The 18,302-nt window shown below is 37.9% G+C and overlaps 1 protein-coding gene across 1 annotated transcript in view; it reads right to left on the bottom strand.

Moving 5' to 3' along the window:
* The window catches only part of LOC127854985 (DNA-directed RNA polymerase I subunit RPA2-like), a 64,118-nt gene that overhangs the window by 2,677 nt on the left and 43,139 nt on the right, over positions 1-18,302 (bottom strand). Inside the window, exons 18-28 of the mRNA XM_052390195.1 lie at positions 17,835-18,038; positions 17,083-17,280; positions 15,704-15,811; positions 15,251-15,427; positions 10,664-10,811; positions 9,446-9,545; positions 7,990-8,131; positions 6,623-6,681; positions 4,851-4,948; positions 2,141-2,266; positions 610-737 (exon numbers count right to left, since the gene is read on the bottom strand). Coding sequence (XP_052246155.1) covers positions 610-737; positions 2,141-2,266; positions 4,851-4,948; positions 6,623-6,681; positions 7,990-8,131; positions 9,446-9,545; positions 10,664-10,811; positions 15,251-15,427; positions 15,704-15,811; positions 17,083-17,280; positions 17,835-18,038 — 1,488 coding nt within the window. The remainder of the gene's footprint in view (positions 1-609; positions 738-2,140; positions 2,267-4,850; positions 4,949-6,622; positions 6,682-7,989; positions 8,132-9,445; positions 9,546-10,663; positions 10,812-15,250; positions 15,428-15,703; positions 15,812-17,082; positions 17,281-17,834; positions 18,039-18,302) is intronic.

The raw sequence follows: 18,302 nt of genomic DNA, 5'->3' as shown, positions 1-18,302 counted from the left end.
CAGACAGATCATACACCAATCATATGCTAAAAAAAATGCTTTTTTATTCTTATAATTACAATGTTATGGGTAAAAATGCTGCAATTATTTAAACTTTATGAGCCACAATTGAATTTTATGATCTTTGCAGAACCAAACAACTTAACTGTTCCAACAAAACAATGACATCATTTCACCACAGACAAATAAAAAGAAATGTCGCGACGATAAGCACAATGCAACGGAGTCATTTGGCCACTTGTTGATAAAGAAGTAGAATGGCAATAAATATTTATGACTTATTTTGTACCGGTATATGTCATTGTTTCATCATGTAAAAATTTGAAATTTCATAATAATGGTCAATTACAGCAAAGGGTTTCATTATCCACCTAATTGACTTCAAGGTGTTGGACAATCAGCCTTTCACAAACATAAAGGTGGAGAAGTCTATGGTTAATACAGAAAAGAACACTGACAAAGCACACTGAATTTATCTAAGAAAATCATCAACATGAAGACTATCCAGATTACTGGGCAAGTATATCTGTCAATCCCAAAGGCATATCAAGTGGCCATTCCTATAAAAATCGAACCCAGATGTCCTTGCTTCCCCTCCTTGCTGCTTACCTGGAACTTGTCTGACACCATGTGCCGCAGCCTCTGATAGTAGACCACGCCCATAAAGATGTCGGCTTCCAATTCCCGCCCGTCCACACCGCTATAGAACCGCTCTGTGCCATAGTAGTTGTAGCCAGCTGTAAAGGGAACATATGTCTTTCATGTATATACATTGTGCTTTTACAAAATAAATATCAATCAACTTCAATCCTGAGGGGTATACAGTAAAGTTATATATTTGTGCATCTTTATAACATCATTTAATTTTTTTTAATAATGTTTAGAAAAATACAGAAGACTAGGGTAAATTTCGAACGAAAAACATTTACCGTAGGTTTCCACGTATAGCGCGCTCCCGTGTATAGCGCGCAGGCTGTTTTTTAAATGCAAAAATGGAGAAAAACATATTTAAAGACAATAAAACCACCAAATAGGACCGAAAATGGCCGCCATTTTACTATTGCACAATCCAATAAACCGGGTAATTGGAAAGCTTAATTAAGCATTCAAAATAGGAAGCGTCATTATGATTAGGAGCATGGGTTGCATAGCACTATACTTTTCTGACAATTTTGTAATTTTCTAGCAAAAGATTAACAGTCCACGTGCATTTCGTGAAAAACGTGAGAAAATCAAAATTCGGGTACATCGTGTGATTTTTCCTCGGGGAAAGCATGGGCATTAATGGTAAATTTGAATGTCTTATGGGAGACAGGGATACAGTTGTTGAGGTACACCACTGTTGAACATTCAATATTTATATACACAAAATGCAATTGCATATCTTCACGTTCTCAAGTGTCAATTAGTGTCTCAAATGTTGATTAGCGTCTTAACAAGTCGTGGCACATATTACTCAATAACATCTGCCAATTACAAAGTGCAAAATGACCCCCTTTCACACCTACCGTTACCCGCAAAAAAGACCTCGTTCGCACCTACCCTTGCCTGCTCTCCTGAATGTCGACAACAATCCCCATCGGAATTCATCAATAAAGAAGTGTAAAAACACAAACAAAGAAATGTCCGCAAGTTTATTCAAACACATTTATTTTTGACAAAAACTTCTTCTACCGCATTCATATCTACCAGTAGCGACTTCTTGTTGTTTCAACAATGGCCCCTCAGTCTGTACGATTATAGGGTGGTAGTTTTCTTGAAAAAAAACATGGCGACCATTTTGATTATTTACGATTACACAACATATTTTTTACCAATTTAGCAGCCAGGATAGCGTTGCATCAATGTATAGCGCGCACCGGCTTTTTAATTTGAATTTTGGAGGTAAAACACTGCGCGCTATACGTGGAAACCTACGGTATATGGAAGGTACAATCATAAAAACCACTTGCAAAGGTTTGGCAAGCATGGTTTAAAACATCATGAATAAAGGGTTAGTGCTAGGATGGGGAAAGTAAATCTAATGATGTCAAAATATAGACCTATCAAGCCCGCCTGGTTCCTGCAGACATTACATGCTTTCTTAATCAACAATACAAACTTTGCGTTCAGACATTGTAGGTACCAGTACAGTACAAACCCTTTGTGAGCAGTTTCCCAAAGTGGTCAATGGCGGGGTCCTCTTCAGAGAACTGGAAGGGCGTGGCGTCATAACAGTCCCCAAACGTGGCGGCAGCCTTGCCTGCCATACTCTCTATCATCATACCTTAACATAATAATAGGCTAAAATTAACTTTACAATAGAGTACACTCAAAACGATTATGACGGTTACACTCAACTGGAAGAGCTTGGAGTCATAGCAGTCGCCAAACAAGGCGGCAGCCTGGCCTGCCATACTCTATATCATCATACCTGAACGTAACAATAGGATACACCCAACATGAATAAATAGGTTACACTCAACATTTGAAACATGGAAAACACATGGACAAACTTTGTGGCTTTCTTTCTCATCTTTTTGAAGTTGCAAACTTTTCAAAATTGTGAGAAAATGAGTTGCAAACTTCTTAAAGTTGCAAAAAATAGAGTCGCAAACTTCTCAAATAGGTACAAAACCAGCCATTCTCTAAGATGAAAAACCCCCTGGTCTTACCTGATACTTGTTCTTTTGCAGAACAATAATACCAGATTTATTTTTTAAATGAATTGTGTATTTGGTTTCCACTTATGCTTTTAATGATTGTGGATTCTATTTTGACTTCATTTGCAGTTAAATATTTAGAAATTCAATCAAAATAACATTTTCCCAAAACTGAAACAAATGTAAGTTTACCACAATAGGTACATTGTTATTGCAAGATGTATTCATGTATACTATAAGGTAAACAAGGCTTTGACAGTATTGCAAGCAATACAGGTGTCCAATTTCAATGAAAGGTCTACTCAATTTAAGATTCTGAACATTTGTAACTGCATGCAGATGTTTGACTGCTGGCAACAAAAACATCACTGGCAACTAAAGCTAGTCACAGAAGTAAAGAATACTCTGCTGTTAGGTGATTTGTTAAAAGTTGTTACAATTAATAATTGGGGCTTTTGTGAACTTGGAGATTTTTTTCACACAGTTTGTAGAGAACCACATACACATTTTACAATGCACATTTTAAATCTTTAGATCTGGTGGTTTCAGAAGAAAATATTTTTACAAAATTATTTGCTTTACAAGAAATATAAACAAGAGCTTTGTCACAGACGTGACGAATACCCCCACATGCCGCATTGAAACATAATATTTTGCATTTCATGTTCACAAAAAACAGCGGACACCATGCTCAATTTTTAAAACGCACTAAGTGAACCTTGACCTAGTTTTTGACCCAGAAAGGCCAATGCTCTAACTTAGCCTTAACATCATCTCCATAAAATAACTGACAAAGTTTGGTGAAGATCGGATGTAAACTACTTGAATTAGAGAGCGGACACCATGCTGAATGTTAAAAAAAGCACTAAGTGACCCCGTGACATAGTTTTAGGCCCGGAATGGCCCATGTTCAAACTTGTCCTAGAGATCATTTAGATAAAACTTGTGACCAAGTTTGGTGAGGATTGGATAAAAACTACTTGAATTAGAGAGCGGACAACATGGTGAGGTTTAAAACACACTAAGATACCCCGTGACCAAGTTTTTGACCCAGCATGACCCATATTCAATCTTGACCTAGACATCATCTAGATACAACTTCTGACCAAGTTTGGTGAAGATTGGATGAAAACTACTTGAATTAGAGAGCGGACAACATTGTGATGTTTAAAACGCACTAAGTGACCCCGTAACCTTGTTTTTGACCCGGCATGACACATATTCAAACTTGCCCTAGGCATTATCAAGATACAACTTCTGACCAAGTTTGGTGAAGATTGGATGAAATTTCGTGACAGACAGACAGACCGTCCGACGGACCGACCGACAAAGTGACTCCTATATAGCCCCCATTACCAATAGTAATGGGGGTATAATTAGAGAGCGGACAACATGCTGAATGTTTAAAGCGCACTAAGTGACCATGTGCCCTAGTTTTTGACCCGGCAAGGCCCATGTTCGAACTTGGCCTAGACATCATGTAAATACAACTTTTGACCAAGTTTGGTGAAGATCGGATGAAAACTACTTGGAATTAGAGAGCGGACAACATGTTGAATGTTTTAAACGCACTAAGTGACCCCGTGACCTAGTTTTTGACCTCGCAAGGCCCATGTTCGAACTTGGCCTAGACATCATGTAGATACAACTTCTGACCAAGTTTGGTGAAGATCGGATGAAAACTACTTGAATTAGAGAGCGGACACTTAATACAGACACTTAATACGGACCGACAAACCGACCGACCGACAGACAAATTCACTCCTATATACCCCCCCCTAAACTTCGTTTGAGGGGGTATAATAATTTGACAACCTGGGTGTGGCCTCTTCTCTTATGATCCAATTGTCATGAATGGATGAACTTAGGGACACAACTTTTGTAATTGTCAATATATTTTTAATCATTAATATAGTTCATAATCTGAAACAAATATATAATGCTAAATATTTTTATTTTGTGTAACTGCTTCTTTTATAAACTGATTGACAGATTATTAACATTTCTTTTGAGTTCCCTATCTGTATACTTTATAAAATGGCCAATAATGCAAAGAAGCAATAAAATAATCAGCATGCCCAAAACAATCATTATTCAGGTTACAACTAACTTGCATATTTTGGTGTATTTGCAAATACTATCATCTACTTTAGATAAAAATAATTCAATGAGTCTAAACTACTTCATAGATACTGCAACAGAACTTGCCTATGGTCATGCGAGAGGGGTAACCATGGGGATTAAAGATGATGTCAGGGGTCATTCCACTCTCTGAAAACGGCATATTCTCCGTTGGATACAGCATACTGGAAACAACAACAACAAATAGCTAATGTTGTTCAAGTAAGTACAAGATCTCTATATCATATACAGCAATTACTCTAGCTTCTCTACCCACTATTAGCATGATGAGATTCTATGTTCAATCCCCACTGTGTCTGAGCTTTAAAGATCTTCTCCAAGACACCACCTACTGGTGCTACCCAGGAAACGGGCTCAGTGTGTCTCTATAACCCTGAAGCTTCTGATGCGTGTCTCTATAACCCTAAAGCTTCTGATGCAATGGAGCTAAAACAAGACTATTGCCAAGCAAAATATGTCCCCTACACAATTTCATTAAGACGTGATGAAAACTGTGACCTCTTTCATCTACACAAGGTTTTACTAGAATTGGCCCGGTGACCTAATGTTTTACCCCAGATGACCCATATACGATCCAAAATCAGATATTATCAAGATATACATTCTTTTCATTAAGATCAGATGAAAACTATGACCTCTATTATTTACACAAGGTTTTTCTATAATTTGACCTAGTGATCTAGTTTCTGACCCCAGATGATGCAAATACAATCCCAATCCTGATTTCATCAAGATAAACATTCTGACAAAATTTCATAAAGATCTGATGGAATCTGTGATCTCTATTGTCTATACAAGGTTTTTCTATGATTTGACCTAGTGAACTAGTTTTTGACCACAGATGACCCAAATACAATCCCAACCCAAATATCACCAAGATTAACATTCTGGCCAAATTTCATAAGGATTGGATAAAAACTGTGACCTCTACTGTCTACACAATTTTTTTTTAACTTTGACCTAGTGACCTAGTTTTTGACTCTAAATGACGATTTCGAACCCGACCCAGATTTTAACAAGACAAACATTCTGACCATATTTTATTAACATCTGATGAAAACTGTGACCTCTATTGTCTACACAAGGTTTTTCTATGATTTGACCTAGTTTCTGACCCCAGATGACGCAAATACAATCCCAAACCAGATTTCATCAAGATAAACATTCTGACCAAATTTCATAAAGATTGGATGAAAACTGTGACCTCTATTGTCTATACAAGGTTTTTCTATTATTTGACCTAGTGACCTAGTTTTTTAACCAAGATGACCCAAATACAATCCCAACCCAGATTTCATCAAGATAAACATTCTGACCGAAATTCATTCAGATTGGATGAAAACTGTGACCTCTACTGTCTATACAAACAAATTGTTGACGGACGCATGCATGCAGGATGGACATCACACAATCACATAAGCTAACCATGTCACTTCGTGAAAGGTGAGCTAAAAATATTACTTCCCTTGTGAAAATGATCTGTACCTGCAAAATGATACATAGAAACTATCTCCCTTTAAAGCTTGTTACTTCTCTTGGATTTGTTTTTTTTACCTTTGACCTAAAAGAATGACCTTGACCTTTCACCACTCAAAATGTGCAGCTCCATGATATACACTTGCATGCCAAATATTAAGTTGCTAGCTTCAATATTGCAAAAATTATGGCCAATGTTAAAGTTTTCGGGCAGATAGACAGGCAGACAGACGGACAGTTCAACTGCTATATGCCACCCTACCGGGGGCATAAGAAAAGCTTGCTATATCAAAACTTTCAATTTAGTCGTTCAATTCAGACTTCAATGGAAAACCACCTGTATTACGCTGCTCTAATCTTACCTACAAACTCCTTTCTGTCCATGTCTGCTGGCAAACTTGTCTCCTATGATGGGATTTCTCTGAAAGAAACACACAGAGTTACCACCCCTTGCTAAGGAAAACATGCACAGAGTATCATCCTCCAGATATCATAAAAACATACGAGACACACTCTGAGAAAAGCGTGTCTAATGCATGTGCATTAAGTTCTGTCCCACATAAGTCTATGCAGCCCCTATGAGACTAATTAGGAAAGACACTTTCTGCCTTAATACAATAAAAGCAGAAAGTATCGTCCCTGATTATAAAGTCTGAGTCTAGTCTGGAACGACACTTTACACAATTGCATTAAACCACCTTTTCTACCCCCTGTCCACTAACTTACATGACAACATGCACAAGAGTGTCCCTTGGCATGCATAAAACATGATCATAATTATGTCCCCTGGTTGAAATGAAAGACAAGTTTTGTGCACTGGTTTATGTGAACAATTTAATAACACTTCTTAACAAGAGATGTGTTTGTCAGAAACACAATGCCCCCTAATGCACCGCTTTTTTTACCTTTGACCTTGAAGGATGACCTTGACCTTTCACCACTCAAAATGTGCAGCTCCATGAGATACACATGCATGCCAAATATCAAGTTGCTATGTTCAATATTTCAAATGTAATTGCAAAACTTTACTATATTAAAGTTTTAAATTTTCGACCTTTGACATTTAAGGATAACCTTGACCTTTCACCACTCTAAATGTGCAGCTCCATTAGATACACATGCATGCCAAATATCAAGTTGTTATGTTCAATATTACAAAAGTTATTGCAAAACTTTAATATATTTAAGTTTTAAATTTTCTACCTTTGACCTTGAAGGATGACCTTGACCTTTCACCACTCAAAATGTGCAGCTCCATGCAATACATATGCATGCCATATATAAAGTTGCTATGTTCAATATTTCAAAAGTTATTGCAAAACTTTAATATATTAAATTTTTGACCTTTGACCTTGAAGGATGACCTTGACCTTTCACCACTCAAAATGTGCAGCTCCATGAGATAAACATGCATGCCAAATATCAAGTTGCTATTTCAATATTTCAAAAGTTATTGCAAAACTTTACTGTAACCTTAAAGTTTTGGGACAGAATGACAGACAGACAGGCCAAAAACAATATTCCCCCGATCTATCGATCCAGGGGCATACAAATTTATTAGGAAAGTTATCAAATAACTACCTATAAAATATCTTAAAATGAGGCTTTCACGTGACCTCACACTTCTCCAAGAAGTAAGAGAGGAGTTGACTGTTCAAACTACACAAATTTTATACCGGAAATGTCTTAAGCTCTCACAACACCCGAACAATTCCAATAAACTCCTTACATTGATACGCAGCATGATAGCGACCTTGAAGCTCATGGTGTCGCCAAGGTCGCTCCCGAGAACCTTGATATGCTCCACCCAGGCAGGCTCGCTACTCTTGTACTTGACCACCTTGGACTCCCCGGACTGCGTGTTCAAGTAACTGAATAGGTAGATTAGATTAAAGCTAATTGGGGACAATACTTTCCACATTAACTCGATTTTCACTAAGAAGAAAACTACATTGAACCAAAAAAATACCACAAACGTGGAAAGTGTCGTGTTTTATAAGCTTACCCTGAGATGACTGCACAGGCTGATCTGGCATGACATTTAACACACAAGCATTAAGCCCTGTTTTCCCAGGGTGAGGCTCCTATGTATTGTAGCAGTTCTCAGTATTTTATAAAACTACTTAACTTAAGTCCTTTTACATTTATTTTCATGTTAATAAATGTCAAACATATCTTCACATCGCAAGTAAAATTTGGTTACACTATGTCTAGCGTGATTTCTGCCTAAAACACAGTCCCACAGTGGACAACTTTTTGTCATCGTGATCTGAAGGTGTTTCCATAATGATAGATCGCGATGAAAGTGGGTTAGCACCGCAGGCGTTATCAGGAAATCAATCTTTTGCTGAACCACCTGGATCGTGGTTGACCACCCCAGTCACAGTGGTTCGCGGTGAAATACAGGTAAATATGTACTTTCTGCATGAAGTTTTACTGTCTTGCTGTTTATTTAATGAATTGTTTTTAATTATTATTTCAAAAATGCTTGCTCGTTTGTGTACATATAGCTTGCCAATAATAACATATCAACATGTTTCAAGAACATTTTAGTGATTTCCTGTTTCTCTTGTTACATGTATTAATTCCCATGTACGTTTGAGACTTCGGCAGTAGGTATTCAATTCAGTGATATTTTAATGCAAAAAGATGAGGATTAATAGAGATTATGTGAGTTTTGGATAAAGATTAGGTTTATCATGCAAGGCTTACAACCATGTTAGCGCGAGGCTTGCAGAGCTCTACCGTGGTTCGAGCCGAGCATGATAAACTTTACAAATGAAAAAGTATATCAAAATGTACATTGTTCATTCACATGTAACTGTATTTCACTGCCAATTACCGCTGCAAAAGTTGATTGCGGTGGTCCAACTTAAGATTTATTTCCTGATAACGCCCGCGCATGAGTTCTTATTAACATATTTTATTCAGCCTGTCACCGCAATTCGCCACAGCGACATCACTGCGTTCCGCAGTGTTCCACAGTGTATAGGGGTGACGAAAGTATTTGTCACGCTTGCCTGAATCACGGTGATGCGGTGGGGGAAGGCTGAAATCACTCTAGACGTCATGAGGCTAAATTGTACTAAAAATATAAGGCTCATTAAGACAATAAAGTTTCAAAGAAGTTCCCAAAGAAGGGGTCAAAGTCGGGACCCTTTGTCTATTGTGTGGTGACCCCTTACCTGTAGTATGGTGACCCCTCTGTGAGATAGGTGCCTATAGGGGGCAGTCCGTCAATGTTGAGCTGGCCAGATTTGTAAGGCTGAGAGTCTGCAGTACAGCCTGTGGGTTCAGACATTGATGTAAGAATGAAGCATTAAAATACCACCAAGCACATGTAAAATGAGTTACAGAGTATTTCAGATCAGCAAACCTTATACTCAATAGTTAACTATTCTTGTTACTAGTAAATAATTTCACCAAAGCTCTCTTCCCACTCACTAGATGGTCCTTGTTAGTATGTTATTTCAACAACACAAACTTACCAAACACTAAACTATTCTTGTTACTTGTTTATAATTCCATCAAAGCACACCTACCATACACTATAACATCCTTGTAACTAGTTTATAATTTCACCAAAGCACACATAACAAACCTTAAAACATCCATGTTACTAGTTTATAATTCCATCAAAGCACACCTTATAAACACTATAACATCCATTTACTACTAAATAATTCCACCAAAGCACACATACCAAACACTATAATATCCATGTAACTAGTTTATAATTCCACCAAAGCACACCTACTAAACACTATAACATCACTGTTACTAGTTTATAATTCCACCAAGCACACCTACTAAACACTATAAAATCCTTGTTACTAGTTTATAATTCCACCAAAGCACACCCACTAAACACTATAACATCCTTGTTACTAGTTTATAATTCCACCAAAGCACACCTACCATACACTATAAAATCCTTGTTACTAGTTTATAATTCCACCAAAGCACACCTACTTAACACTATAAAATCCTTGTTGATAGTTTATAATTCCACCAAAGCACACCTACTAAACACTATAAAATCCTTGTTACTAGTTTATAATTCCACCAAAGCACACCTACTAAACACTATAAAATCCTTGTTACTAGTTTATAATTCCACCAAAGCACACCCACTAAACACTATTACATCCTTGTTACTAGTTTATAATTCCACCAAAGCACACCCACTAAACACTATAACATCCTTGTTACTAGTTTATAATTCCACCAAAGCGCACCCACTAAACACTATAACATCCTTGTTACTAGTTTATAATTCCACCAAAGCACACCTACTAAACACTATACAATCCTTGTTACTAGTTTATAATTCCACCAAGCACACCTACTAAACACTATACAATCCTTGTTACTAGTTTATAATTCCACCAAAGCACACCTACCAAACACTAGGGTGGTCTGGTTCTGGCTGCGGCCTGTGGCCAGCTTGTTACACAGGTTCACTATCTCTGTCTTGTACACTGAGGCGTGACCGAACCCCCTCTGCAGCGACCCCTTGTTGATCACCATGGCGTCCTCCATGTCGTATCCCTGGTAACAAATGTTCATGCATGTGCGTAAAGTGTCGTCCTGGATTAGCCTGTGCAGTCTGCACAAGCTTATCAGGAAAGACATTTTCCCCCATTACTGGATTTTCGTCAAAAAGAGTCTTATTTATCAGCAAGCAAATTCGTTGAATTGATATCCCCCGCCAATATGCTTCTGGACACAAAAGTTTTCTGGACGGATGGAATACGCCCTTTGACTTCGATGTGTGACCTTGACATTAGCCCCTAGGATTATGGGTGTTGAATGTGAAGCAACCCCAGATGATTGAGAACAACTATGGCAAGTTTCATGGCTCTGGCTCTTGCGTTAATGGAGATAAAGCTCTAAGCTTATTGAAAAGCATTTTTTCAAGATAGAAAGGGCCATAACTCTGTTATTAACAGTCGGTGTACAATGCCATTTGCGTGCATCATCCTCTTATCCAAATATATACTCATACTAAGTTTCAATGAAATCCACCACAGCACTTCCAAGATATGGCTCCTGACGGGATGGACGGGATCGAAAGACGGATGGACGGTCAACGCCAAAACAATATCCCTCCGCCTATGGCAGGGAATACAAATAAAATAATTGCAGAAAGTGTCATCACTGATAAGCCTGAGTGGACTGCACAGGCTAATACGGGACAACATTTTATGCACATGCATGACGCTCCCTGAATTGTTAACCCTTCACCACTTATATTCGCATTTTGACGCCTTTGAAGCCCATATGAAAATCAAATTAACATGAAGACCTTTCTTGCCAGATTCAAGTTTTAAAGGTTTCATGTGCAACCCTTAGATACTGATGAGCAGCAAACAGCATACAACCTGAACCGACTGCAAGTTACTCGCACATTATTCTGGTTTAATGAATATTTCATGGTGCCATTTTCTATTTGCTTCTGAGTGGGAAAGGGTTTAACAAGGAGTGTTTTGCAACTATTTTAAACTTCATTAGGTAGTTACTTAAGGGATTGTACACATTTTAGATTTAAGAAATTGTTGATGCTTGCAGAGGCACTAAACAAAATTAATGGCAAAAGCAATGGTTCAAGATGACAAACACATCTACAATGACTCATTTCAGGAGGGTGCAAATCTTGAATTTAAGTAAAAACAAGCGAATTTGTTAAATTGATATCTCTGGCAAATTAAATATTGTTTATGGATGAGCGCAAATCCCTTGATATACTGTATAAACTTAGAGAATAATTAAGTGTATGGTTACTGTCTTTATGAATTGTAATTCTCCTCATTTTATACATGCACCCACGAAGTTTCATGTTGAAATGATGTATTGCATCTGAGACAAAAACAAGATATGTGTTCGTCAGAAACACAATGCCCCCTACTGCGCCGCTTGTATCATGTATCTATGGACACTACTCCACAGGTATGTAATGAACTCTACCATTCACAAATTAGTACAGGAACAAATGATAATTATATCATTTAAAAACACCTTTGACAAATCAATCATTTGAGTTATAAATAATTGAGAATAAAAAAACAGTACAGTACCTGTGAAAAGAAAAGAACTTAAATTCTTGGTAAGGAAATATATAATCTGAGATTTATAATTATATAAATTACTTCCCTTGAAAAAAATTGTCTCTAACAAATCTCTATTTTTAGTAGCAAATAATTAAAAGCCACTACTGTGACTGTAGATTCACCACTCAAAATGTGCAGCTCCATGAGATACACATGCATGCCAAATATCAAGTTGCTATGTTCAATATTGAATAATTATCTCCCTTTAAAGCTAATTTCTTCCCTTTGATTTGTATTTTTGACCTTAGACCTTGAAGGATGACCTTGACCTTGACCTTTTACCACGATTTGTTTGTCAGAAACACAATGCCGCTTACTGCGCCACTTTGATTTATTTAAAAACAAGGGACAAAATTGTCACAAAACCAGGTTTTCATTGTGAAAAAAAAATCTGATAAAGGGAGAAAACTCAAACTGAACTTTTGAAATGAACAAACAAAATTAACCCCCTTTGTAAGTTTTTTTTTTTTTTAAATCTATTTTTAGTCATGGCGACCTTGACATTGGAGATATTGACGTGATTCTTTCGTGCGACACACCGTCCCATGATGGTGAACAAATGTGCCAAATGATTTTAAAATCTCACAATGAATGACATAGTTATGGCCAGGACAAGGTCATTTATGGCCATTTTTGACCTTTGAACTCAAAGTGTGACCTTGACCTTGGAGATATTGACGTAATTATTTCGCGCGACACACCGTCCAATGATGGTGAACAAATGTGCCAAATGATTTTAAAATCTGACAATGAACGACATAGTTATGGCCCGGACAAGCTTGTTCCGCCCGCCCGCCAGCCCACCAGCCAGCCAGCCAGCTAGCCAGCCAGCCCGCCTGCATTCGCCAATCTAATAACCAGTTTTTTTCCTTCGGAAAACCTGGTTAAAAATAATTATAATTTGACAGGTCAGATAATTATGTCCATTTAAAGCTTATTACTTCCCTTGGATTTGTTTTTTTCGATCCCTAGACCTGGAAGGAGGATGTTCACCTTCAAATTGTACCACTCAAAATGTGCAGCTCCATGAGATACACATGCATGCCAAATATCAAGCTGCTATCTTCAATATTTAACAAGATGTGTTTGTGAAACACAATGTCCCCCTATATGATGTTTGACCTTGTAGGATGGCCTTGACCTTGTGAAGGATGACCTTGACCTTTCACCACTCAAAATGTGCAGCTCCATGAGATACACATGCATGCCAAATATCAAGATGCTATCTTCAATATTGCAAAAGTATTCATAAAATAAGCAATTTGGGCCACATATATTTGACCTCTGACCTTGAAGGATGACCTTGACCTTTCACCACTCAAAATGTGCAGCTCCATGAGACGCACATGCATGCCAAATATCAAGTTGCTATCTTCAATATTGCAAAAGTATTTATAAAATAAGCGATTTGGGCCACATATATTTTACCTATGACCTTGAAGGATGACCTTGACCTTGACCTTTCACCACTCAAAATGTGCAGCTTCATGAGATACACATGCATGCCAAATTTCAAGTTGCTATCTTCAATATTGCAAAAGTATTCATAAAATGAGCGTTTTTGGCCACATATATTTGACCTCTGACCTGGAAGGATGACCTTGACCTTTCACCACTCAAAATGTGCAGCTTCATGAGATACACATGCATGCCAAATATGAAGTTGCTATCTTCAATATAGAAAAAGTTATTGCAAAATGTTAAAGTTGGCGCAAACAGACAGACCAACAGACCAACAGACAGAGCAAAAACAATATGTCCCCCACTACTATAGTGGAGGACATAAAAAGTTACCACCTGTGTTAGAAACACAATGCCGCCTACTGCGCCGCTTTGATTTATTTAAAAAAAAAATAATAATTTGGCAGGTCAGATAAATATGTCCATTTAAAGCTTATTACTTCCCTTGGATTTGTTTTTTCAACCACGTGACCTAGTTTTTGACCCGGCATGACCCATATTCGAACTTGACCTAGATAGTGTCTAGATACAACTTCTGACCAAGTTTCGTAAAGATCAGATTTAAACTATTTGAATTAAAGAGCGGACACGAAAAGTGTGACAGACTGACAGACTTACAGACAGACGGTGCGAAAACTATATACCCCATTTTCTTCGAAAGAGGGCATAAAAACAAAGGGCAATAACTCTCATTTAAGAAAGTGATACGTTCTGGTTCTTAAGCATGGCACTTATCCTTATTAAAATCAATACATCCATGAAATTTCAAACCAAACCATAGCACATTTATAAATTTATGTAAAAGTAAAATCTGCTTATTTTGGAATATTATGGAACTGTTAAAATAAAAATAAAAAACGATCTTAAATTTAAATAAAGTGTAGTGTTATTAATGAACTCAATGTAGTGATTACATTATATAAAGTCCTAACCGTTATTCTAATAGAACAATTGGAAAACCTCGCTACATTGAATGGAAATTAATGAAAATTCAACCAAATATTGACGTTAAGTCAACGTTGTTTCAACGTTGAATCAACGTTATTTTCAATGTTGAGACAACGTTGATTCAACGTCGATATCGACGTTGATTTTAGGTTGATGCCTCAACGTTGTCTCAACTTTCAAAATCATATATAAATCCAACCAATTTTCAACGTTGAATCTGACGTTTATTCAACATTGAATCAACGTCACTGTGTCTGCTGGGATGGGAGACTCCATTAGGCATAAATGGGATAAGCTAACAGCTGTTAATCTTTGGATCATGCTATTAATGTGACATAATTGTTAACCCTTCAATATATGTTTTAATTGTAAACAAATTTGTATGCTTTTAATAATTTGCATATGTTTGATAATACCATGACTTTACGGCATATTCATCAACATACAGTGTACAAATTCCCAAATACATACGGTATATGATATGACCGCCACAATGGCATTTGTTCCCAGCGGATAGTTGTCTATATCAAAATCGTCGTACTTGGTTGGACGCACTATGGGGGTCTGTGGAGTCTGCAGCTTGTACAGCTTGTTGTCGTTACGGAATTGCAGCGTGTGGACTGGAACACCCATCGTCTGCTTGCCCATCTGGAAATGGCAAGTGTGATCATTGATTGGACTTTGTGCATTTAGACAGAACTTTTAAACTTATGTATGTACAGTAATAAACCACGTTTACTAAGGTGATATCTCAAACAAAATATAGTTATTATAAAATCTTCTTTTCAAAGATGCATGTATTAATAAAATATGGCAGAAGGCCAAATAATTGGAATAATGACAGGTAATTAGGGAATTAACCTATGACATACAACATGGACTTAAATGGCCTCTAACCTAATATTTTACACACGTCTATCTTACCTGACACTGGTACATGTTCCTAGGAGACTGATTGAAGTCAGAGAATGGGGTCAGATTGGCAGCAAATGACAGCATGCTTACACCAGTCAGTTCCAGATGGGTTGTAACCTGCAGGATACAAAACACTAATTTCTGACATGGAACACTCAACTTATCAGGGTTTTTCGACACAAAATCACAGAAGATAATTTTAACAAGTATAGAAGCAAGCAAAAATGTATACATGTATTTGTATCTTCAAAATGGGGGAAAAAACACTTATTATATTGAACTAAACATATGTTCATGTTTAAGATTTTCTACTTTTTCTTATTTTTATTGCCATTTTTTGGAAATGTCAGTTGAGATTTTAATGCTTTTTTTACAAGCTTGACAAGGGAATTGTTAAGAATAAGAAATATGGTGAATAAGTGAAAAAAAATTTAATTAGTTTTTAGTCCAGTCAGAACTTAAAAATTAAGTAAGTATGACCAGCAATTCTTGCTGCTCTTCTGTCCTTTTAACTAAATAGTTTATAATAGTTTTCCCTGATGACCCCTTGGTAAGCCTGATAAAACACCTTCCCCACCCACCTCTTGGTAAGCCTGATAAAACACCTTCCCCACCCACCCCTTGGTAAGCCTAATACAACACCTTCCCCACCCACCCCTAGGTAAGCCTGATAAAACAGCTTCCCCACCCACCCCTTGGTAAGCCTGATAAAATACCTTCCCCACCCACCCCTTGGTAAGCCTGATAAAACACCTTCCCCACCCACCCCTTGGTAAGCCTGATACAATACCTTCCCCACCCACCCCTTGGTAAGCCTGATAAAACACCTTCCCCACCCACCCCTTGGTAAGCCTGATAAAATACCTTCCCCACCCACCCCTTGGTAAGCCTGATAAAACAGCTTCCCCACCCACCCCATGGTAAGCCTGATAAAACAGCTTCCCCACCACCCTTTAGTAAGCCTGATAAAACACCTTCCCCACCACCCTTTAGTAAGCCTGATAAAACACCTTCCCCACCCACCCCTAGGTAAGCCTGATAAAACACCTTCCCACCCACCCCTTGGTAAGCCTGATAAAACAGCTTCCCACCCACCCCTTGGTAAGCCTGATAAAACACCTTCCCAACCCACCCCTAGGTAAGCCTGATAAAACAGCTTCCCACCCACCCCTTGGTAAGCCTGATAAAACAGCTTCCCACCCACCCCTTGGTAAGCCTGATAAAACACCTTCCCCACCCACCCCTAGGTAAGCCTGATAAAACAGCTTCCCCACCCACCCCTTGGTAAGCCTGATAAAATACCTTCCCCACCCACCCCTAGGTAAGCCTGATAAAACAGCTTCCCCACCCACCCCTTGGTAAGCCTGATAAAACAGCTTCCCACCCACCCCTGTATAAGCCTCCTCCTGGCGGATACAGATGTCCATGTAGACTTGCTCAAACGTCCCAATCATCTCCACTTCCTGGAGCCCAAGGTTACGCACTGGGCGCAGCATACGGGCCGGTGTCGTGAACAGATACAAGCCTGGGTACTGACTGGCATAGGGCGTGGACTTTACAAGGCAAATCTCCATTGTGCTTGGGACCTGCAAGTGTTGGCATGTGAATGTTAACATTTTTCAGATTAGATACTAACTTTGACATATTTGTAGTCCCTTATAAAATCATATTCAACCAAAGACCTTTCTTATAGTTTTAAAGGCTTCATTTCCATAAAACAGCAAACAGCATAAATCTTGAAAAGACTGCAGATTACGCACAGTGTACTGTTTTTGTGCTGTTTATATGTTTATACTGTTTGCACATAGCCATTTTAAATTTGCTTCTGGACGGGAGAGAGTAAATACAGCAGTCTGTGCATACTTTTTAAGGCAGTGTGAGAAGTGTTACGATGCTAAACATTATGAACATGTGTTTTTTGTTGTTGGGATTTTTCCATGTTCAATAATGTAATATAGTGAAAGTCAGTTGAAATACTTAAACCTTTCCAGGGCTGGCTAAGCCACACTTGAGGACAACTATCATTCATAATATCAAAACATCACAAAAGGAAGTGGAAATGGGAATTCAGAACATTCTTGACAATGATTGCATGATTAATGAAATCTTTTGATGTACCCTAAATCATATCCACCCTTACCTTGTTTAGTCCCATGACTTTCATACGTCGCAAGTTGTCAGACACCCTTTCGGCAGCAGCACATGCCACGTAGCCGACCATTTTGCCATCGAGCATGACAATGTAGCAGTCTCGCACAGGACACACAGAGTCACCCAAAGGAAAGACACCAAGGGAGTATAATACATCATTCACTGGCTGGGCAGGCATGTTGAATACTTGAATCTTAAAGCATACCATGTGATGATCATTTGTGAGAAGTGAAATACATGTGTATTCTGTAAAACCAGTTATATACCGGGTAAGTTGACATACAAGTTGTTGTTGATTTTTTATTTGACTATTTTGAAGATACATAAAGTTATGATTTCTGATTAGAAGAAAAAAACTGGTATTTGCATTGGTGCATTTTCTGATGTATTGGTGTTAAAGTCCTGGATCGTTCAACCCAACGTCATCAAAAAACCCACCAAAAATGATGATTTTACA

The sequence above is a fragment of the Dreissena polymorpha genome, chromosome 13, assembly GCF_020536995.1.
Source record: "Dreissena polymorpha isolate Duluth1 chromosome 13, UMN_Dpol_1.0, whole genome shotgun sequence".
Taxonomy (NCBI): domain Eukaryota; kingdom Metazoa; phylum Mollusca; class Bivalvia; order Myida; family Dreissenidae; genus Dreissena; species Dreissena polymorpha.
This window is presented reverse-complemented; position numbering and strand designations above follow the sequence as displayed.